The sequence below is a fragment of the Carcharhinus amblyrhynchos genome, chromosome 15 (genome assembly GCF_965287045.1).
Source record: "Carcharhinus amblyrhynchos chromosome 15, sCarAmb.v2.hapA, whole genome shotgun sequence".
Classification (NCBI taxonomy): Eukaryota; Metazoa; Chordata; class Chondrichthyes; order Carcharhiniformes; family Carcharhinidae; genus Carcharhinus; species Carcharhinus amblyrhynchos.
Window position 1 is genome coordinate 74,098,176 of NC_137338.1, and position 20,256 is coordinate 74,118,431.

Here is a 20,256-nt window from a genome sequence, read left to right on the forward strand (position 1 = left end):
TATTGTTGGGATGGGCAGAGTTTATTTTGTGCAGTATCTGACCAGAGAATGTTCCCTGACACCAAATCTGAGAACTGAACTGCTTCTTTCAGCACAGGATGCCTTTCGATCTTTTTATGCCAATAGCTCCGGAAATAGGAAATACTTGACATTACCTCACTATACTGTGTGTGATCGCTTTTATCAACAGCATGCCTGTCTTAAATTTTTATAATGATTTTATACTTTCTACCATTTTATAATTTCTACCAACTTATTGATTAGAATTGCTTGTAAAGCACTTATTTTAATATTCTGATTTTAAATATGGACCCTCAGATTTTTATTGTTGAATAATGCAACTGTAATAATCTTACTGTGGTCGGTCTTCTGCCACCAATCACCCTTTATTCAGTGTATTTGAAATGCAGACCAGCTCCTTTTTCGACTGACAGCCAGCTGGTTTTAAACCCTTTGCTACACCTTCCCTATTAAGTGTGCCTAATAGAGGAGTTCATATTCTACGAGGCCCACTTGGGGAGTTATTGATGATTTCCTCTCCACGGCCATCATAACATCCCTCTCCCTCTCAAGTCCAGTACACGTTCTCTTCTGATAAGCGAGGGGATTAAGGGTTATGGGGAGAGGGCGGGAATGTGGAACTGAGCCACGACAGATCAGCCATGATCTTATTGAATGGCGGGGCAGGCTCGAAGGGCTAGATGGCCTACTCCTGCTCCTATTTCTTATGTTCTTATGTTCCCCTGCCCCCCGCAATTGCAGGCAGGACCAGACCAGGTGCATGAATGCATGAAGCAGGTTGGAGACCTTCGCTTCCAAAGGGAGCGCCATGGAGCCGTCGATTTTGTTCTTCTTGAGATCTCACTTAATAGGGGCACTGGTCTCTTCCACTTCCATCTCAGACTCTATGTCAACACCACCTGGTGGGGCAGGCTTGGGGTTGACTTCTAGTCGGTGATTTGACACTGGCAGCAGTCCTCCCCATGGCTGCTAATGAGGCTTGCACTGCCATGGGCTCCCTACAAAGATGGTCTAGGTGTTTCCTGACAATTTTGCCCTGCATTTGGATGTTATATGACATGGGCCCCGTTTTCTCTATTATGAGCCCAGGGTCCCAACAGAGGCCATCCCCAAAGTTTTCCACCTGGACTGGGTCACAGGTTTTGAATGTATTTTCTGCCCCTACAGAGTCATAGTTCTTCTGATTCTCTCGTTTGCCCTCCTGTCCAGGCTTGGGAACAGTAAGCTTAATCTTGTTTGAAGCCTTCATCTCATTAACAATTCTGCTCTGACCATTCTGAGGGGTATGTGTGTGTGTGTGTGGATAGTTGAATAAAAATCGTGCCAGTTTTGTCTCTATGGACGCTGCAGATTGCTTCTTCTTGCCGAGCTTAAAAGTCTGCATGCTTGTTCAGCCAACCCACTTGATGATAGGTGATAGGGTGCTGTCCTAATGCGCTTGATTCCATTGGAAAGCATGATGATACAAAACTCAGTGTCAGTAAGGGCAGTGCCATTGTCAGAGACCAGGACTTTATAGGCACTTCGTGTGCAGAAGCATTGTAATTTCTTAATGGTAGCATGGCAAGTGGTGGAACCTATACGATGTATCTCCAACCATTTGGAGCGCGAATTGATAATAATTAAGAACATGGAACCTAAAAAAGGTTACGTCTACATGCACTCTCATTCAAGGCCTACCAGGCCACTCATTTGCGTCAAAACCAGGCCACCATATGTAGCTCCTGGCTAGCATTTGCATCTTCAAAATCTCAGGGTGCCTATGGTGTAATTTATTGGATGTCGTCCTGAGTAAGGGATAATTATACGCAAACCCCAGAGGGTGGTGCCATCTTCAACATTGAGTTCATATTTCTTCATCCAGTAATGTTTATTTCATCTAAAAGCTGTCCTCTAATTCCCCCATCTAATGTGTTTTTGAAATTAGACAGGACAGGACTTTTGCGTCCATGCCTTGATTTGCCTTGCAGACACTGGCAAGGGGTGCCTAAACCATTGAGGGCCATCACAACCTTTTCCATAGCTGGTATTGAAGCTGGTGTTGTAGGCAACAGCAGATGATTCAGTGCAACAGCATTAGCTACCTAGGTCCCAGGGCAGCACTCTAGGAAGTATTGATAAGCTGCCAGTAACAAGGCCCAATGCTGTGTCTGGGTGAATGCAACGAGGGGATGTTGACTTGTCTTCCTTAAAAAGTCCCAGCAGTGGTTACTATGAAGACAAGTGCCAACCTGTCTTTCTTGACCTGAGAATGCTCCGCTCAGAGTCTGAGAGGGTCCTAGTTGTCTATGAAATAGACTTATCTGTTCCATTTCTCCAGCGATGTGCTAGTACTGCCTCCAACTCTGTAAGGGAAGGCATCTCATAAGAACATAAGAAGTAGGAGCAGGAGTAGGCCATCTAGCCCTTCAAGCCTGCCCCTCCATTCAATAGGATCATGGCTGATCTGAAGTGGCTCAGTTCCACTTTCCCGCTTTCTCCCCATAACCCTTAAAATTCCCTTGCCTACCAAAAACCGATCTACCCGTGACTTAAATATATTTAGCGAGGTAGCCTCCACCACTTCAACGGGCAGAGAATTCCAGAGATTCACCACCCTTTGAGTGAAGAAGTTCCTCCTCAACTGCGTTCTAAACTGCACCCCCCCTTATCTTGAGGCTGTGCCCTCTAGTCCTGCTGTCCTTTCTGAACCGGAAGAATCTCTCTACCTCTACCCTATCCATCCCCTTCATTATCTTATACGTCTCTATAAGATCCTCCCTCATCCTTCTAAACTCCAATGAGCACAGACCCAGTCTATTTAGTCTCTCTTCATAGTCCAACCCCCTCATCTCTGGTATCAGCATAGTGAACCTCCTCTGCACTCTCTCCAAGGCCAGAATATCCTTGCGCAAGTTCGGCGACCAAAACTGCGCACAGTACTCCAGCTGCGGCCTCACCAGTGCTCTGTACAGTTGCAGCAAGACCTCCCTGCTCTTATATTCTATCCCCCTCGCTATAAAGGCCAGCATCCCGTTCGCCTTCTTGATCACCTTCTGCACCTGCAGACTGGGTTTTTGCGACTCATGCACAAGGACCCCCAGGTCCCTCTGCACCGTAGCACGTTGCAGCTTTTTGCCCTTTAAATAGTAATCCCTCCTACTATTATTCCTGCCAAAGTGGATAACCTCACACTTGCTAACTTTGTACTCCATCTGCCAGGTCCTCGCCCACTCGCTCAGCCTATCTAGATCCCTCTGCAGACTTTCCATACCCTCTGCACAATTTGCTTTTCCACTCCAGCAAATTTCAACACTCTACACTCAGCCCCCTCCTCCAGATCATGTATATAAATGATAAATAGCTGAGGCCCCAGCACCAATCCCTGTGGCACTCCACTAGCCACCAACCGCCAATCAGAATAGCACCCATTGATACCAACTCTCTGCCTCCTATTAGACAGCCAATCCTCTATCCACTCTAATATCTTACCCCCAGCTCCATGCCCCCTAACCTTCTGAAGCAACCTTTTGTGCGGCACCTTATCAAACACCTTCTGAAAATCGAGAAACACCACATCCACCGGTTCCCCTCTGTCTCCCGCACTAGTCACATCCTCATAGAATTCCAATAAATTTGTCAAACACGACCTCCCCTTAACGAATCCGTGCTGCATCTGCTCTATCGAACAATTCTTCTCTAGGTGCCTCGCTATTTCTTCTTTGACAGATTCCAGCATTTTTCCAACAATAGACATTAAACTAACCAGCCTATAATTCCCTGCCTTTTGCCTGTTACCTTTTTTAAACAGATATCGAGATAAGATTCCTTTTGGGGTGATGAGCCAATAATTTGGAGGGCAGAAGTGGCTGCTGAGCACTGTTGAAAGATCCCAGTTGTGGTACTCCAAAGACCACCTTTGATGTTCATGTAATAGGTCATGCAGGGGGGCAGCAAAGAAGCTAAGTTAGGAATAAACTTCCCATAATAGTTCACTAACCCCAGGAAGGACTTCAATTCCTTGGGATTCCTTGGAGTTGGTCCGCACGTTTGCCACCAGATAAGGCCCTTGCCTTCCATCCAATAGCTCAAATTGGTCACGGCACTTGCTTGGAAGGCATTTTTTGTCTTTTCAAGCATACCCCAACCTCTGAAAGTTGCTAAAAGACCCAGGTTTGCTAGATGTTCGCGTTCTGAAGTTCCTGTAAGAAAGACATTGTCCAGGTACGCTGCTACCTAAAGTAACCGTTAAATGTTCTCCATGATCTGTTGAAAAATGGTGCCTGCAGATGAGACAAAAGTGTACTCATGTACTTCAGGAAGGCTCATCCAATTCAAGTTGGAGATACACATGGCTCATGTTCAACTTAGAAAATAGTTGGACCCCGGTTAACCTGGTCTTCAATTCAGGGCGTGTCAAGTTTAGAAACCCACTTGACAGTAAGTTTATAGTCTCTGACTTATCTGGCTTAAGGACAGGAACAACAGATGCGGCCCGCTCTGTGAATTGTATGGGTCTTATTATGCCAGCTTTTCTAGGTGTTACAGTTCCAACTACTTTTTCCAATAGGGAGTATGGAACTGGCCTTGCTCTAAGATACTTAAGCATAGCTCAGGGTTGAGGTACCTTCTTGGAAGACTTCAAGGTATTTTTGATGACTTCGTGTAGTTCCCCCTGCACCCAGCCTGAAGATTTCCAGCCAGTTCAGAATGATGTGTTGGAGCCAATCTCTCCCCATGTGGCTAAGTCCTAGTTGCCTATAATAGGCTTCTCTGTTCCATCTGTTCAGTGATATGCCAGTACTGCTCCAACCACGTAAAGGCAGGCATTGCATATCAAGATAAAGTCCTTTTTTGGCCAAAATCAGCCAATAAATTAGAGGATAAAAGTAGCTGTTTAGCACTGTGGAAAGACCCCAGCTATGGCACTTCCCAAGGCCATTACAATGATGAGTCGAAATAGAGCTGACTGCTGCCTGCAAGTCACTATGATTGCCGTGGTGCCCTTCATTTGTAGTGGTTCCCCTGTGTAGGTGCCTGGCATTTGTGCATTCTAAGTTCAGGAACTGAATATCAGCCCAAAGACAATCATAAGCCTGCTCCCTGATAATGGAGACCACAGCTCCCTTTTCAATTTTAATGGGTGTCCATTTACTAACAACTTCGCCATTATGTGAGCAACCTTTGTTATGGAGATGCGATTTAATTGCATTGTCCCTCTTCCTGGTTGTGGGCCTACCTGTAAGGTATGGTACTGGCCTTGGCCTTTTTTCACAATAGTATGCATTTTGATTCCCTATATCTTTGTAATTTTTTCATTTCATTAAAGATCAAGACCCCGCAGAATAATTTCCTGCTTCTCGTGCTCCTCATTGTTGGCCCAAAAAATGTAATGCATGCATTCTGCCATTTGGTCCAGTTTTCCATGATTGCATCGTAGGCTTCATCTTTATCAAAAAGAGCCATTTTCCTTCCTGGAAGAATTCTTGTCTTGACAGTAAGGATGGTCCAGAAGGATGGAAAAAAACAGGTTTACTCCTCCTTGCCAATGTAATAATTTTATCAAGGCCAGTCTTCCGTTGTCAATCACCCTTTTTGCCGTGTGTTCAAAGTGCTGTTCAATGACTACAAAGTGCACATCAGCCCCAATTACTTCTGACCTAAGTGGAGCCAACTCATTTTTAACCCCGTTGCTCCTTCCTTATTGGGTGATTCTTCACTCGCCAAATAGGGGAGCTCGTATTCTGTGGAGAGATTTGTTGACAATCCCTTGTGGCCAGCTTGATAGCAACCGTGGCGGTTTTCTTTGAATGGACAGTTTGCTTATGTTATAATGCCTTTATTTGGTACAAGTACATGAAACTAACTGAATCCCTATGTTGTGTTACGTACCTGTGACAATGGAATTCAGTGATCCTGTCATTTTCATTGCACAGCAATATTGGGGAAACACTCCAGTTTAACTTTGTGCATTTTATTTATTGATCAATAATGTGGAAGAAAGTTGAGTTGTGATTCTGTAAATGCATTGGTAACTGAAGAAAGGGATGCACCCTTTCCATGTTTGACTTCACATAAAACTTTGATGACATGAGACATATTATGACTTGAAATGTTTCAGTTTCAGCAGTGTACAGATATGGTGGCCGTGGGATGTACACGATTATACTACCTTAAACAATCAAAATCCTTTTGTGTAGATGTGAGAGTTGAAAATGCTATCTATCCTTTTTAGATTTCTCACCTGGTTTTGTAGTCTTAGGAAAAGAGACTCAATAAGAATACCGAAATTATCAAACTATGCAGGAAGGGTATTTAATGTGCAGCTCTTTCTTAACAAAATCTGTTCTTGAAGTATTTTGCTGGAAGTTGAGTGCCATGAACAATGCAAAACACTCTTTCTTCCAGTATTACTGTTGTTTGCATTCAGGAAAAATGTTGTGATCCATCAGATACAGAAAAAAAATGGTCCATGAACTCACTTGTGCCCTTATCTGTGAGAACTTTTCACAGATGTTTGATGTATTGATAAGGATGTGAAATCAGGGTGGAACTCTCTGACTGATTATTTTAAATGTATTAGAATAGTTTTCAATATATATTTTAATTAAAGTTGGATCTCTGATGGTAATTTTCTTTCTTCTATTGGTATCATTCATCTACATGTATTTTTTAACAATTAAACAATGTATTCAAAATGAATTTCCATATGAACAATGATGTGAATTGAAATTCCACGGATCTGCAAAAGGGAAAATTACTATCCTGCATATTCTAATAGTTAATGGAGTAGAATATGCTTGAGTTCTACTTAAATAAAAATATATGTTTTGTTCAGTGGTCAGCTGGAACTGGGATTCTGCCCTTATGAAATGATGTTACACATCTTCCAGGAGGTTTGTTTAACTGCCTCACATTGACTAATGCTGTCATTTTGAAGGTAATTTAACCGTTTCCATGTGAGAAAATATATCATCTGCAAAGTAAGCATTAACAGTAGCTACAGTCAGGAGCCTCACGTTTGAGAGTCAGGTCCATCTGTGAAATATTTATGGAAGTTGATCACATGGCGGACATGGGACCACCAGTTTCAGGTGTGAAGTCATGGCAGATGCTGCTGGGGAATGGTCAATTCTTTATATTTCTAAAGGATTCCTAAAGTTTCAACTCTTATAAAGTTTATTTATTAGTCACAAGTAAGGCTTACATTAACACTGCAATGAAATTACTGTGAAATTCCCCTAGTTGCCACAGTCTGGCACCTGTTTGGGTCAATATACCTAACCAGAATGTGGGATGAAACCGGAGCACCTGGAGGAAATCCACGCAGACACGGAGAGAACATGTAAATTCCACACGGTGACCCAAGCTGAGGATTGAACCCAGGTCCCTGGCGCTGGGAAACAGCAATACTAATCACTGCTACTGTGCCGCCCTGTCTGTAAACAAAAAAGTGACGTAGGGCATTCCTCACTGCAATCTATCAGACATGGACCCCCTCAGTCCCACATAGAACTGCATGGAAAGAATCCAGTGCAAGAAAATAATGTGCACCCTAAGACTAAACTAGGATTGTTTTTCAAAATTTGTTCCCCTTCTTTGCCCACTGCCAGCAGCTACTCAGTGTCCTGACCTTCAGTCCTGCTGTGACTTCTCTACACCAAGGATCTGTGTAATATCTCCATCACATTTCTCTCTATGTACCCGTACTACAATGGGGTAATTCCAAATCTGTGCCTACACAAAATAAATACAGCTGCCACTGACATAGTGGACAAACAGAAATACATAACTATCAATGCTGTCATTGTGGAATTAGTTGTCTCTCATGAAATCTAAAGACAACAAAATATCACAGTGTTCTGTATTATGTACAGCATGATCTGTACTTTTTTATGTATTATGTGAATTTAATATGTGAAGAACTTTACAATAAAAAAGTGCCACAGATAATTGAAGAAGTCATTTGTGAAAAATGTGAATTGATCTTTGTTTTTGTATTCTTGCATTCTCATATTTTTAGACATGACTACAAAGATGCAGACTTTGTCTTACTATGTCAAAGCCTTAAAGTAGGAGAGAATGTGAACGAGAGGGCTTGGAAAATTTGGGAGTCAATATCAGAGGTTTTCAATGATGGCACTGTACTGGTAAGTATTTCAATTTGATTGACATTTTGGACTCTAGCTTTACAGATTTATGGAAATCTGCATCTGTTTAATTGGTTGCAATTTGTGATCTGTGTGTGTTAATTTTAGTAATGGTGGAAACTTGTCTCTCACTGAAGATGACATTATATTTCTGATTAATTTGTTAGTTTGTTTTTGAAATCTGTGGCCTCCTCTCACCTTATCTCCAGCCCCGCAATCCCTTCTATCCTCATTCTCCTGTGCACTCTCTGTTAAGATAATCCTTAACCTTTTTAATAACAGATTCCAAAAGCTAGAGACAGTAATATACCCAACAATTAATTACATTTTGATGTTAAGCAGTACATTCATGCATACGTCTAGAAACTTGTGTGCAATTAACTTCTCAGGAATAGGGAGTGATGCCAATCCAGACTTATTTTCTATAGCTCATTTAAAGGTTAAAAAAGTCCCAACTGAAGTTTGTTTTATAATTCACTTTATACTATATTCATATAATTTTTTCTCAGGGCATCTTTGGGTGTTTTATTAGCCTTACATTATAAAACATACCATGTTAGAGGCCTTATTCCCTTGATTACATTGTGGTTAGTATCTTGCTACATTATCCTTCAGTGACTTTTGATCATTCCAAACTATAGCCAACTTACTCATGTGGTTTAATTTATGAAAGCAACATAAAATGTTCTGTCTTTGACTGATATTAAACAATGTAACGATATATCTATATGTTTACATCCCTGGAATGTCTTATGATTGTCTTTTGAGAGAAGATTAATGAAACTGGGCATGTATTCTCTATACTTTTGAAGACAGGTGATCTCATTGAAGTTTACAGAATTTTTGTAGAGTGTGACAGGCTTGTGAATCTAGAACCGGGGACAGAGTCTCAGAATAAGAGATAGACCATTTAAGTCTAAGATAAAGAGATAATTCTTCACTCGGAGAGTGGTGAAGTTTTGGAATCCTCTACTCCCGAGTACTGTGGAAATTCAGTCATTGATCATGTTCAAGATAGAAATAGATAGCTTTCTGGATATCAGTGACATCAAGGGCTCTATGAAAGATAGGACAAATGACATAGGAGGTAGATGATCAAGCATGATCTCTTTGTATGGCAGAGCAGGCTGAATGGGCCAAATGTCCTTCTGTTCCTCTTTCCTATGCTTTTATCAACCTACCATAATGGCAGTTGACTTAGTTGCATTATCCAACATTCATGCAATGCTTCAAAATGTTTAATTGACTATAGAGTCATAGAGGTTTGCAGCATGGAAACAGGCCCTATAAAGTACTTTTTGACTTTCTGAAGTCACGCAAGTTACCATGTGAATGCAAATTCTTTAAATCCATCAAACTCACTTATTCGTCCCACCATTTAAACCTGTATAATTAATCAATCTTTTGATTTTTATCTTTTGTGCAATTCCTTACCACATTTTCTACGTTAAGGCACGTAAATAGAAGTTGATCTGTAACAGATATGAATAGATATTTATCTAGCCAGTCTATCCAATACTTTATACCTTTCAGGTATTTGGCATGAAGAACCATAATCAACATTTGCGTGTATCCCACACACAACCCTCACTCTAGTAATATATTTTCAATGCTGCTTTTGAAGCTTATAGTTATTCTACAATAATTAATGATTCCATATCTGGACAAAAGTGGTTTGGTATGTTCATAGAATCCTACGGTGCAGAAGTAGTCCATTCAGCCCATCGAGTCTGCACCAATATAGTCCTACCCAGACCCTATCCCCATGTATTCCCATGCATTTACCCTAACTAGTTTCCCTGACACTAAGGGACAATCTATTATGGCCAATCAACTTAACCCGCACAACTTTGGATTTAGATAATTCAGTGATGTCAATGATTTATGAAAATGACACTACAACCGCTCAAATGCAAATATGAAAAGTGAGGTGTGTTGGGTACATGCTGAAGATTGTTATCTACTTGCAGTTGGTCAGATGATGTACTGATTTACAAAGGCAGTGCCCAATGTATTGTTATAGTGAGGTGAAAATGAGTCCCTTTTTAAGCTTGTTTGGAATAGATCATTTTTATATGTGGTGGACCCAGCTTTGCATCCTCTTTATTTGATCAATTGCTGCTTTGTTGCCACATCACAGTGTTAAGTACATCATCGTGTCTAGAACTAACTTCTGCTGGGCTATTTTGAGATATGAGATAGTAAACACAAGTTGTGTGAAAATCTGAACCAAATAATCTCGAGCACAACAGTAAAAAAGTAGGGAAGGTGAGCAAAGACAGAATGATGCAGAATTTTTTTTTAATCCAAGAATGATTGTTAAAAGAAAAATCATGCACTGTTACAGTTCTTCAACAAGCTTCCAATTTGGCCATGATGAATAAGAAAGGACCACAGATGAGATTTTAAGACCTCACTCAGGCGAGGCTCGTAAAATATTGCCCTATGTGTCTTTTTTCTGTCTGTGCATGTTGGAGGAAGGCTTCAGCTCCTTAATAGCCACTTGGTGGCTGTCTGGATTGGCAGCAATCCATCAGCATGCTCTTCTCTTCCCTCCCAATTACATAAACCAGGCAGACAGACAAAATAATGGTGTTTTGTAAAACACTCTAGGGAATCAATTCAGTTGCTGAACTGTTAATCACTGTTTTCTGATAGATGTATCTGTGTAATTGTTTTGATAACAGCCTAAAATGTTTAGCTGAATTGATTTTTGGTCATAACTATTAATTTTCTTTTGTGTATTTATGAAAAGTCTTAAGCTCTGACTGAGTTTCTCAGTATGACTTATTGATGTGCCTGATATAGGATCTGGTGTAGCAGCATGGGAAACATATTATACTATCTCTGATATTGTATAGAGTTGTGTACAAACCCATTGTAAACAATAATCTCAACCGTGAAGAATCTTTTAAGTTGAATCTTTTATGATCCTGAACCTTCGCTCTCTGGTGCTACTTTTATAGCCCCGAATTCTCACTCAATTTCACTGCCTTTACTGTCATGAACTCTCACTCGCTGTCACCACTTTTATAGCCTGAACTCTAGCTCAATCTCACCACTTTTATATTTATAACTCTCACTCCCTTTCATCACTTCTATAAACCTGAACTCTCACTTACCCTCGCTGTTTCTATAGCCCTGAAATCTCTGTCAATCCTACCACTTTCATAACCTTGAACTCTTGCTCACTCTCACCACTTTTGTATCCCAGAACTCCCACTCCCTTGCTGCATTTATAGCTCTGAACTTTCACATCCTTTCACAACTTTTCTGGCTAAGAACGCTCACCCTTGCCACTTTTATTTTCCAAACTCCCACTCTCACTGCTTTTATAGCCCCAGACTTTCTCTTGCTCTGTGTTTATAGTTCCAAATTCTCACTCTCTCACTGCTTTTATAGCACTGAGCTCTCAGTCACACCGCTTTTATAGTCCCAAACACTCACTCTCCCTCATTGCTTTTATGGTCCTGAGCTCTCACTCATTTTTGCCACTTTTATTGTCCTGCTTTTGTAGCCACTTTAATAGCCCTGAACTTATCCTCATGTTCATCACTTTTATAGTCATGAACTCTCGGTCACTCTTACCGCTTTTATAATTCTGAGCTCTCTCATTCTCTCACCGCTTTTATAGCCCTGACCCCACTCACCCTCACTGCTTTCATAGTCCTGAACCCTCACTCTCGCCACTTTCATAGTCCTGAACCCGCGCTTTCTCTTGCTGCTTTCATTGCCCCGAACACATGCACTCTTGCAGCTTTTATAGCACTGAACAAGCTCTCACTCTTGCAGCTTTTATAGCCCTGAACATACTCTCACTCTTGTCGCTCTTAGAGCCCCCAGTTCTGACCGATTTAGCTTTTGCAGCCCGCAGCGCTGACTGCCTTTGCAGCCCGCACTTACTCACTCGCTCACTCTTGCTTGGTGCTTTTATCATCCCAAACACTTGTGAGATACATCAGCAAGGGTCTACAGTATGTCAGGTGCCTGAGAGGACAAAGCATAAAGCAATATGAACATATGATGACACGCATTGTTAATGCGCAGAGATGAGTTACCTGCTGGCTGAGCTTGTAGTAGCGAAATTGAAGAAGTGGCACACCATGGCCAAAACCATAATTCACGTACAAAAGTAATTTTTTGATTTGATTTATTGTTGTCACAAATACCGAGATGTAGTGAATAGTATTGTTCTGCGCGCTATCCATACAAATCAAACCATACATAGCTCGCAAAGACTTACCAAGCTCCGGCATCAAGATAGTGCCAGAGCTTGGTGACTCTTTGGTCAATCCACAGTGAGATCACTAATAAACACCCCCATTCTCTACCCACTTTCTATTGTGGGGACTTGCTGCAAGTATTTTAGGAGTTTGTGTGGAGATCATGTTTTGTGAATTAAAGGAACATGACCAATAGGGGAAAGAAATAAAATTTTAAAATGAACTAAAAAAGAGTAAGAAGTCTCACAACACCGGATTAAAGTCCAACAGGTTTATTTGGTAACAAACGCCACTAGCTTTCAATCAGAACTCCCCACTCACCTGATGAAGGAGCAGTTCTCCGAAAGCTAGTGGCGTTTGTTACCAAATAAACCTGTTGGACTTCAACCTGGTGTTGTGAGACTTCTTATTGTGTTTACCCCCCCAGTCCAATGCTGGCGCCTCCATATCATTAAAAAAAATAAAGAAAGCAATGTTGTGAGCTAGTGCTACCAAAGAAATTGACAAAATTCCTCTTTCTGATAAAGCAATTTAATGGCCTATTGACAAACTGTCAGTTGATATTGAACAGGTGGTTTAAGAGCAATTAGAAATGAGTGGCAAATTCGTCCTGCAGATTAATAACTCCACAGGTACTAGCTGGCATTGCCAGCTGTTAGCCAATGTCAGGTATGTTGATGGGAATTCTATCCAAGAAAATTTTGCAAAGAATTGCCCAGTCATGTGAGGCTATCCATTTTGGTTGGAAAAATCAAAAGGCAACAAATTACCTAAATGAAAGAAATTTCAGAATACTTCCTTGCAAAAGGAATCATAGAATCGCTGCAGCACAGAAGGAGGCCATTCACACCATCTATTCTGCACCGACCACAATCCCACCCAGGCCCTATTTCTGTAACGCCACTTATTTACACTACTAATCCCCCGACACTTGGGTCAATTCAGCATGGTCAGTCAACCCGAGCCACACATCTTTGCATTGTGGGAGGAAACTGGAGCACCTAGACGAAAACCATGCTGACACAGGGAGAATGTGCAAACTCCACACAGTGACCCGAGGCTGGAATCGAACCTGGGTCCCTGGTGCTGTGAGGCTGCAGTGCTAAACACTGTGCCACTGTTGTGCCGACAGGGATCCGGATGACCTTGTGCATGAGGTGCAGAAAACTAGTGTGTACGTACAGCGGGTAGTAAGGAAGGCAAATTGAATTTTGGCATTTATTACTAAAAGAATAAAGTACAAAAGGAAGTGTTGTTGCAACTGTACAAGCCATTAATGAACCTGCATCTGGAGTATTGTGTACAATTTTGATTTCCTTACTTGAGAAGACATGTCATTGCGTTTGAGGCAATTCAGCAGAGATGACAAGTTTATGTTATGAAGCAGTTTAGGCTTGTACCCTTTAGTGTTTTGAAGAGGAGAACTAATTGAGGTATATAAGATGATAAGAAGGATTGACAAAGTCGACACAGAGAGGATATTTCCTCCTGAGGGGCAATCTAGAACAAGATGTCATATTTTAGGATAAGAGTAGCAGATTTAAAATAGACGCGAGCAATTAATTCTCGCAAAAGGTTGTGAATCTGCAGAATTCATTACCCCATGATGTCGGAACACTGAGTAAATTTAAGGAGAGTAAAAAGTCTGACAACACCAGGTTTTAGTCCAACCGATTTATTTGATAATAAACGTACAAGCTTTCGAGGTTTCCCTCTTTGTCAGGTGAATGGAGAGTTCTGGCCTCAGACAGAGCATATAAAGCACAGACAGTTTAGAGATTATTGATTAGAATATGAATCTTTACACCTAATCTGCTGTTCAAGTCCTAAAGTGGCTGACGATGTGAGTGGAAGGAGCACTGATCACAGGTTAAAGAGATGTGTATTGTCTCCAGACAGCACAGTGAGTGAGGTTTTGCAAACCCAGGCAAGTCACGGGGGTTACAGATAGTGCGACATGAACCCAAGATCCCTGTTGAGACCGTCCTCATGTGTGCGGGACTTGGCTATCAGTCTCTGCTCAGCGACTCTGCGCTGTCGTGTGTCGTGAAGGCCGCCTTGGAGAACGCTTACCCGAAGGTCAGAGGCTGAATGCCCGTGACCACTGAAGTGCTCTACACCAACATCCCCCACAACGATGGCATTGCTGCGACTGCCTCAGTACTCAATGCTGACAACTGCCAGTTTCCAGATGCAATTTTACAACTCATCCGCTTTATCCTGGACCACAATGTCTTCACCTTCAACAACCAGTTTTTCATCCAGACACACGGAACAGCATGGGGACCAAATTTGCACCTCAATATGCCAACATCTTCATGCACAGGTTCGAACAAGACTTCTTCATTGTACAGAATCTTCAATTGATGCTATACACTAGATACATCGATGACATTTTCTTCCTTTGGCCTCATGGTGAACAATCACTGAAACAACTATATGATGATATCAACAAATTCCATCCCACCATCAGACTCACCATGGACTATTCCCCAGAATCAGTTGCATTCTTGGACACATGCATCTTCATTAAGGACGGTCACCTCAGCACCTCACTGTACCGCAAGCCCACAGACAATCTCACAATGCTCCACTTCTCCAGCTTCCACCCTAAACCTGTTAAAGAAGCCATTCCCTATGGACAAGCCCTCTGTATACACAGATGAGGAGGATCGTGACAGACACCTCCAGATGCTGAAAGATGCCCTCTTAAGAACAGGATATGGCACTCGACTCATAGATCGACAGTTCCGATGTGCCACAGCGAAAAACCGCACCGATCTCCTCAGAAGACAAACACGGGACACAGTGGACAGAGTACCCTTCGTCGTCCAGTACTTCCCTGGAGTGGAAAAGCTACGACATCTTCTCCGGAGTCTTCAACATATCATTGATGAAGACGAACATCTCGCCAGGGCCATCCCCACACCCTCACTTCTTGCCTTCAGACAACCACGCAACCTCAAACAGACCATTGTTCGCAGCAAACTACCCAGCCTTCAGGAGAACAGTGACCACAATACCACACAACCCTGCCACAGCAACCTCTGCAAGACATGCCAGATCATCGACATGGATACCATCATCACACGTGAGAATACCATTCACCAGGTACACGGTAAATACTCTTGCAACTCGGCCAACATTGTCTACCTGATACATTGCAAGAAAGGATGTCCCGAAGCATGGTACATTGGAGAGACCATGCAGACGCTACGACAACGGATGAATGAATATCGCTCGACAATCACCAGGCAAGACTGTTCCCTTCCTGTTGGCGAACACTTCAGTGGTCACGGGCATTCAGCCTCTGACCTTCGGGTAAGCGTTCTCCAAGGCGGCCTTCACGACACATGACAGCGCAGAGTCGCTGAGCAGAGACTGATAGCCAAGTCCCGCACACATGAGGACGGTCTCAACAGGGATCTTGGGTTCATGTCGCACTATCTGTAACCCCCGTGACTTGCCTGGGTTTGCAAAACCTCACTCACTGTGCTGTCTGGAGACAATACACATCTCTTTAACCTGTGATCAGTGCTCCTTCCACTCACATTGTCGGCCACTTTAGGACTTGAACAGCAGGTTAGGTGTAAAGATTCACATTCTAATCAGTAATCTCTAAACTGTCTGTGCTTTATATGCTTTGTCTGAGGCCAGAACTCTCCATTCACCTGACAAAGAGGGAAACCTCGAAAGCTTGTGCGTTTACTATCAAATAAATCAGTTGGACTAAAACCTGGTGTTGCCAGACTTTTTACTGTGTTTACCCCAGTCCAACGCCGGCACATCCGCATCATAAATTTAAGGAGGTCATAGACAGATTTTTAATTCGTAATGGGTTGAAGGGTAATGGAGATTGGGCAGGAAAGTGGAGTTGACACTGAGATCAGGTGTAATCATACTGAGTCATGTTTGCTGTTGAGAAAAGCATGGATGTTAACATAGAACATAGAACATTACAGCGCAGAACAGGCCCTTCGGCCCACGATGTTGCGCCGACCAGTTAAAAAAAAAACAACAACAATGACCCACTAACCTAAACCAATCCCTTTTCGTCCATAAACCTGTCCACAGACCTCTTAAACGCCCCCAAACTAGGCGCATTTACAACTGCAGCAGGCAGGGCATTCCAATCCCTCACCACCCTCTGGGTAAAGAACCTACCCCTGACATCTGTCCTATAACTACCCCCCCTTAGTTTAAAGCCATGCCCCCTCGTGCTAGATTTTTCCATCAGAGGAAAAAGGCTATCACTATCCACCCTATCTAAACCTCTAATCATCTTATATGCTTCAATAAGATCCCCTCTTAGCCGCCTTCTTTCCAGCGAAAACAACCCCAAATCCCTCAGCCTCTCCTCATAGGATCTCCCCTCCATACCAGGCAACATCCTGGTAAACCTCCTCTGCACCCTCTCCAAAGCCTCCACATCCTTCCTATAATGTGGGGACCAGAACTGCACACACTACTCCAAGTGCGGCCGCACCAGAGTTGTGTACAGTTGCAACATAACGCTACGACTCCTAAATTCAATCCCCCTACCAATAAACGCCAAGACACTGTATGCCTTCTTAACAACCTTATCTACTTGATTCCCAACTTTCAGGGATCCATGTACACATACACCTAGATCCCTCTGCTCCTCCACACTATTCAAAGTCTTCCCGTTAGCCCTATACTCAACACATGTTAGGGAACTTGGGGAAATAAATAGTGATGTCTTGAGGAGTGTATGTAATACATAGGAGGAGGTGCTGGAAGCCTTAAAGTGCATCAAGTTAGATAAATCCCCAGGACTTGATGAAGCATATCCCAGAATATTGTGGGAGGCTAGGGAGGAAATTGCGGGTCCCCTAGCCGAGATGTTTGAATCATCAGTAGGCACGGGTGAGGTGCCTGAAGATTGGAGAGTGGCAAATGTTGTGCCTTTGTTTAAAAAGGGCTGCAGGGAAAAGCCTGGGAACGACAGGGCAGTGAGCCTCACATCTGTGTTGGGTAAATTGTTGGAAGGTATTTTGAAAGACAGGATCTACAGGCATTTAGAGATGCAAGGACTGATTAGGGACAGTCAGCATGGCTCTGTGAGTGGAAAATCATGTTCACAAATTTAATTGAGTTTTTTGAAGGAGTAACCAAGAAGGTAGATGAGGGCAGTGCCGCTGATGTTGTCTATGTGGACTTTAGCAAAGCCTTTGACAAGGTACCGTATGGTAGGCTGTTGCATAAAGTTAAATCTCACAAGATCCAGGATGAGGTATCTAAATGGATACAAGGGTGGTTACAGAGAGTTGTTTTTCAAACTGGAGGCCTGGACCAGCGGTGTGGCTCAGGGATCAGTGCTGGGCCCACTGTTATTTGTCATTTATATTAATGATTTGGATGAGAAAACAGGGGGCACGGTTAGTAAGTTTGCAGATGACACCAAGATTGGTGGCATAGTGGACAGTGAAGAAAGCTATCTGCAATTGCATCTTGATCAATTGGGCCAGTGGGCTGACCAATGGCAGATGGAGTTTAATTAGACAAATGCGAGATGATGCGTTTTGGTAGATTGAACCAGGGCAGGACTTACTCAGTTAATGGTAGAGTGTTGGGGAGGGTTACAGAACAAAGATCTGAGGGTACATGTTCGTAGCTCCTTGAAAGTGGAGTCACAGGTGGACAGAGTGGTGAAGAAGGCATTTGGCATGCTTGGTTTCATCAGTCAGAACATTGAATACAGGAGTTGGGACATCTTGATGAAGTTGTAAAAGACATTGGTAAGACCATACTTGGCATACTGTGTGCAGTACTGGTCACCCTATTATAGAAAGGATATTATTAAACTAGAAGAAGTGCAGAAAAGATTTACTAGGATACTATCAGGACTTGATGGATTGAGTTATAAGGAAAGGCTGAATAGACTGGGACTTTTCTCTTTGGAGCGTAGGAGGCTGAGGGGTGACTTTATAGAGGTCTATAAAATAATGAGGGGCATAGATAAGGTAGATAGTCGATGTCTTTTCCCAAAGGTAGGGGAGTCTAAAACTAGAGGGTATAGGTTTAAGGTGAGAGGGGAGAGATACAAAAATGTCCAGAGGGGAAATTTTTTCTCACAGAGGGTGGTGAGTGTCTGGAACAAGCTGCCAGAGGTAGTAGTAGAGGAGGGTATAATTTTATCTTTTAAAAAGCATTTAGATAGTTACATGGGTACGATGAGTTTAGAGGGATATGGACCAAATGTGGACAACTGGGATTAGCTTAGGAGTTTTAAAAAAAAAAGCAGTATGGACAAGTTGGGCCAAAGAGCCTGATCCATGCTGTAAACCTCTATGACTCTATGTATGGCGGAGCAGGCTCGAGGGGCTGAATTGGCTGTTGCCTTCTCCTTGAACTGTAACCATTCTGTAACTAAATTTGCAGTGGGTTTGAAGAAATTATCAATTTCAATAAATAACGATCTTTTAGCTTTTTTTGAAGATAGTTACGCAAATACTTAATTTATCTATGTTTTTAGTTCACTTTCTCTCAGACGAAAAGAACTTCCAAATATCTTTTGCTGCTGAAGTTGCTTTCAAGATGCTTGGGTTGCTTTTTTGTACACAATTCCCTTAATAACTTTCCACTCTATATGAAGCCCAAGTCAATCCTAATTTTAAATTTGTACCCTATTTGGAAAGGCTTTTCCAACCAAGTTATCATTTTCCTGAACACGATACAGGAGCGGGGAATTACCTAATTAAATAAACCCTTTCAGCTCTAGTTACCACTCTCTCTGCCTTAGTGCGTCTCTGTGACTACCTTTATTGTTTTTACATTGTCAACTGTACAGTGGTTAACATTCTTCTGGATTACTCTCTTGTTTCTTGTTAATTGTTGATGCAATGTCAATGCTCTCTTCCAACTACCTGCTTCCACACTGTTGAAAGCATTGTAGAAGTGTCTTATTCTTTTGCAAGACTGTACAACCACATCTGTGGAATTCACTACCCCAGAATGCAGTGAATGCTGCGACATTGAATAAATTTGAGGAGGAGATAGACATACCATTTTTAGTTTTTCCTTCATCCTGCTAGCTTCAGTCATTTAAAACCCAAATTTGGCATCAACTAATCATTACTTTTTTTTAACTCTTCTCAATATCCACGTTTTCTGCACAATGCCTTGGCAGTTTGATTGTTCCGTCGTAAAAGGGAAAATGAAGCAAACAGAACTGTGATTTAAGAAAAACCTTCCATGAGCAATTTTGATGCAAGATTTGCTCATAATCTATTTCAAAAGTAAAATATTGCAGATATTGGGAATCAAAAATATTCATGATGCCCTCTGACCTTTCTCTCACTGATTCTGTGAGATCTGGGCTCAGAAAAGGACTCAGCATTATCCCCTTAACCCTCCACTTCAATGAATTTCAAGCTTAGCAATATGTTCAACTCTTCTGCTGCTTTTGCCTCCATTCTCATTTCTGTGGCCAACAGTCCTTCAGCTCCTCCACTCCATGGTGGAACTATATCATATTCTCCATCCACCTGTAGCTCTATGCTTCTTGCCTTCTCTTTATCTTTGCATTGAGAGCTGCTGGAGTGGCATTGGCATTGTCAGTTTCTCTGTTCTCATCATTCATTCTAACCTGTCTTTCTCTGAACTTGCAGCACTCTGTACTCTTGGATCCAACCTAACATAACCTAATCTAACACCTGCTTTCAGACACTACTGTCGATGTCAGCCGAGTTGACCTCTACCCAACAAAGGATAAACACCAACTCTCCAATGCTTCCTCCGGTCTTTCCCTAGACCATGACCCATACTCAAGCCATTGTCTCTAGGTCTGTCACTGACCTCATCTCATCTGGAATCTTCCCTCCATGGCTTCTAGGTTCAGAGGCTCCTAATCCCAAACTGCC

At 42.3% G+C, this 20,256-nt stretch overlaps 1 protein-coding gene across 1 annotated transcript in view; it reads left to right on the plus strand.

The window, feature by feature from the left end:
- rb1 (retinoblastoma 1) overlaps window positions 1–20,256 on the plus strand; it is a 288,967-nt gene that overhangs the window by 7,703 nt on the left and 261,008 nt on the right. Inside the window, exon 2 of the mRNA XM_080204223.1 lies at window positions 8,024–8,150. Coding sequence (XP_080060349.1) covers window positions 8,024–8,150 — 127 coding nt within the window. The remainder of the gene's footprint in view (window positions 1–8,023; window positions 8,151–20,256) is intronic.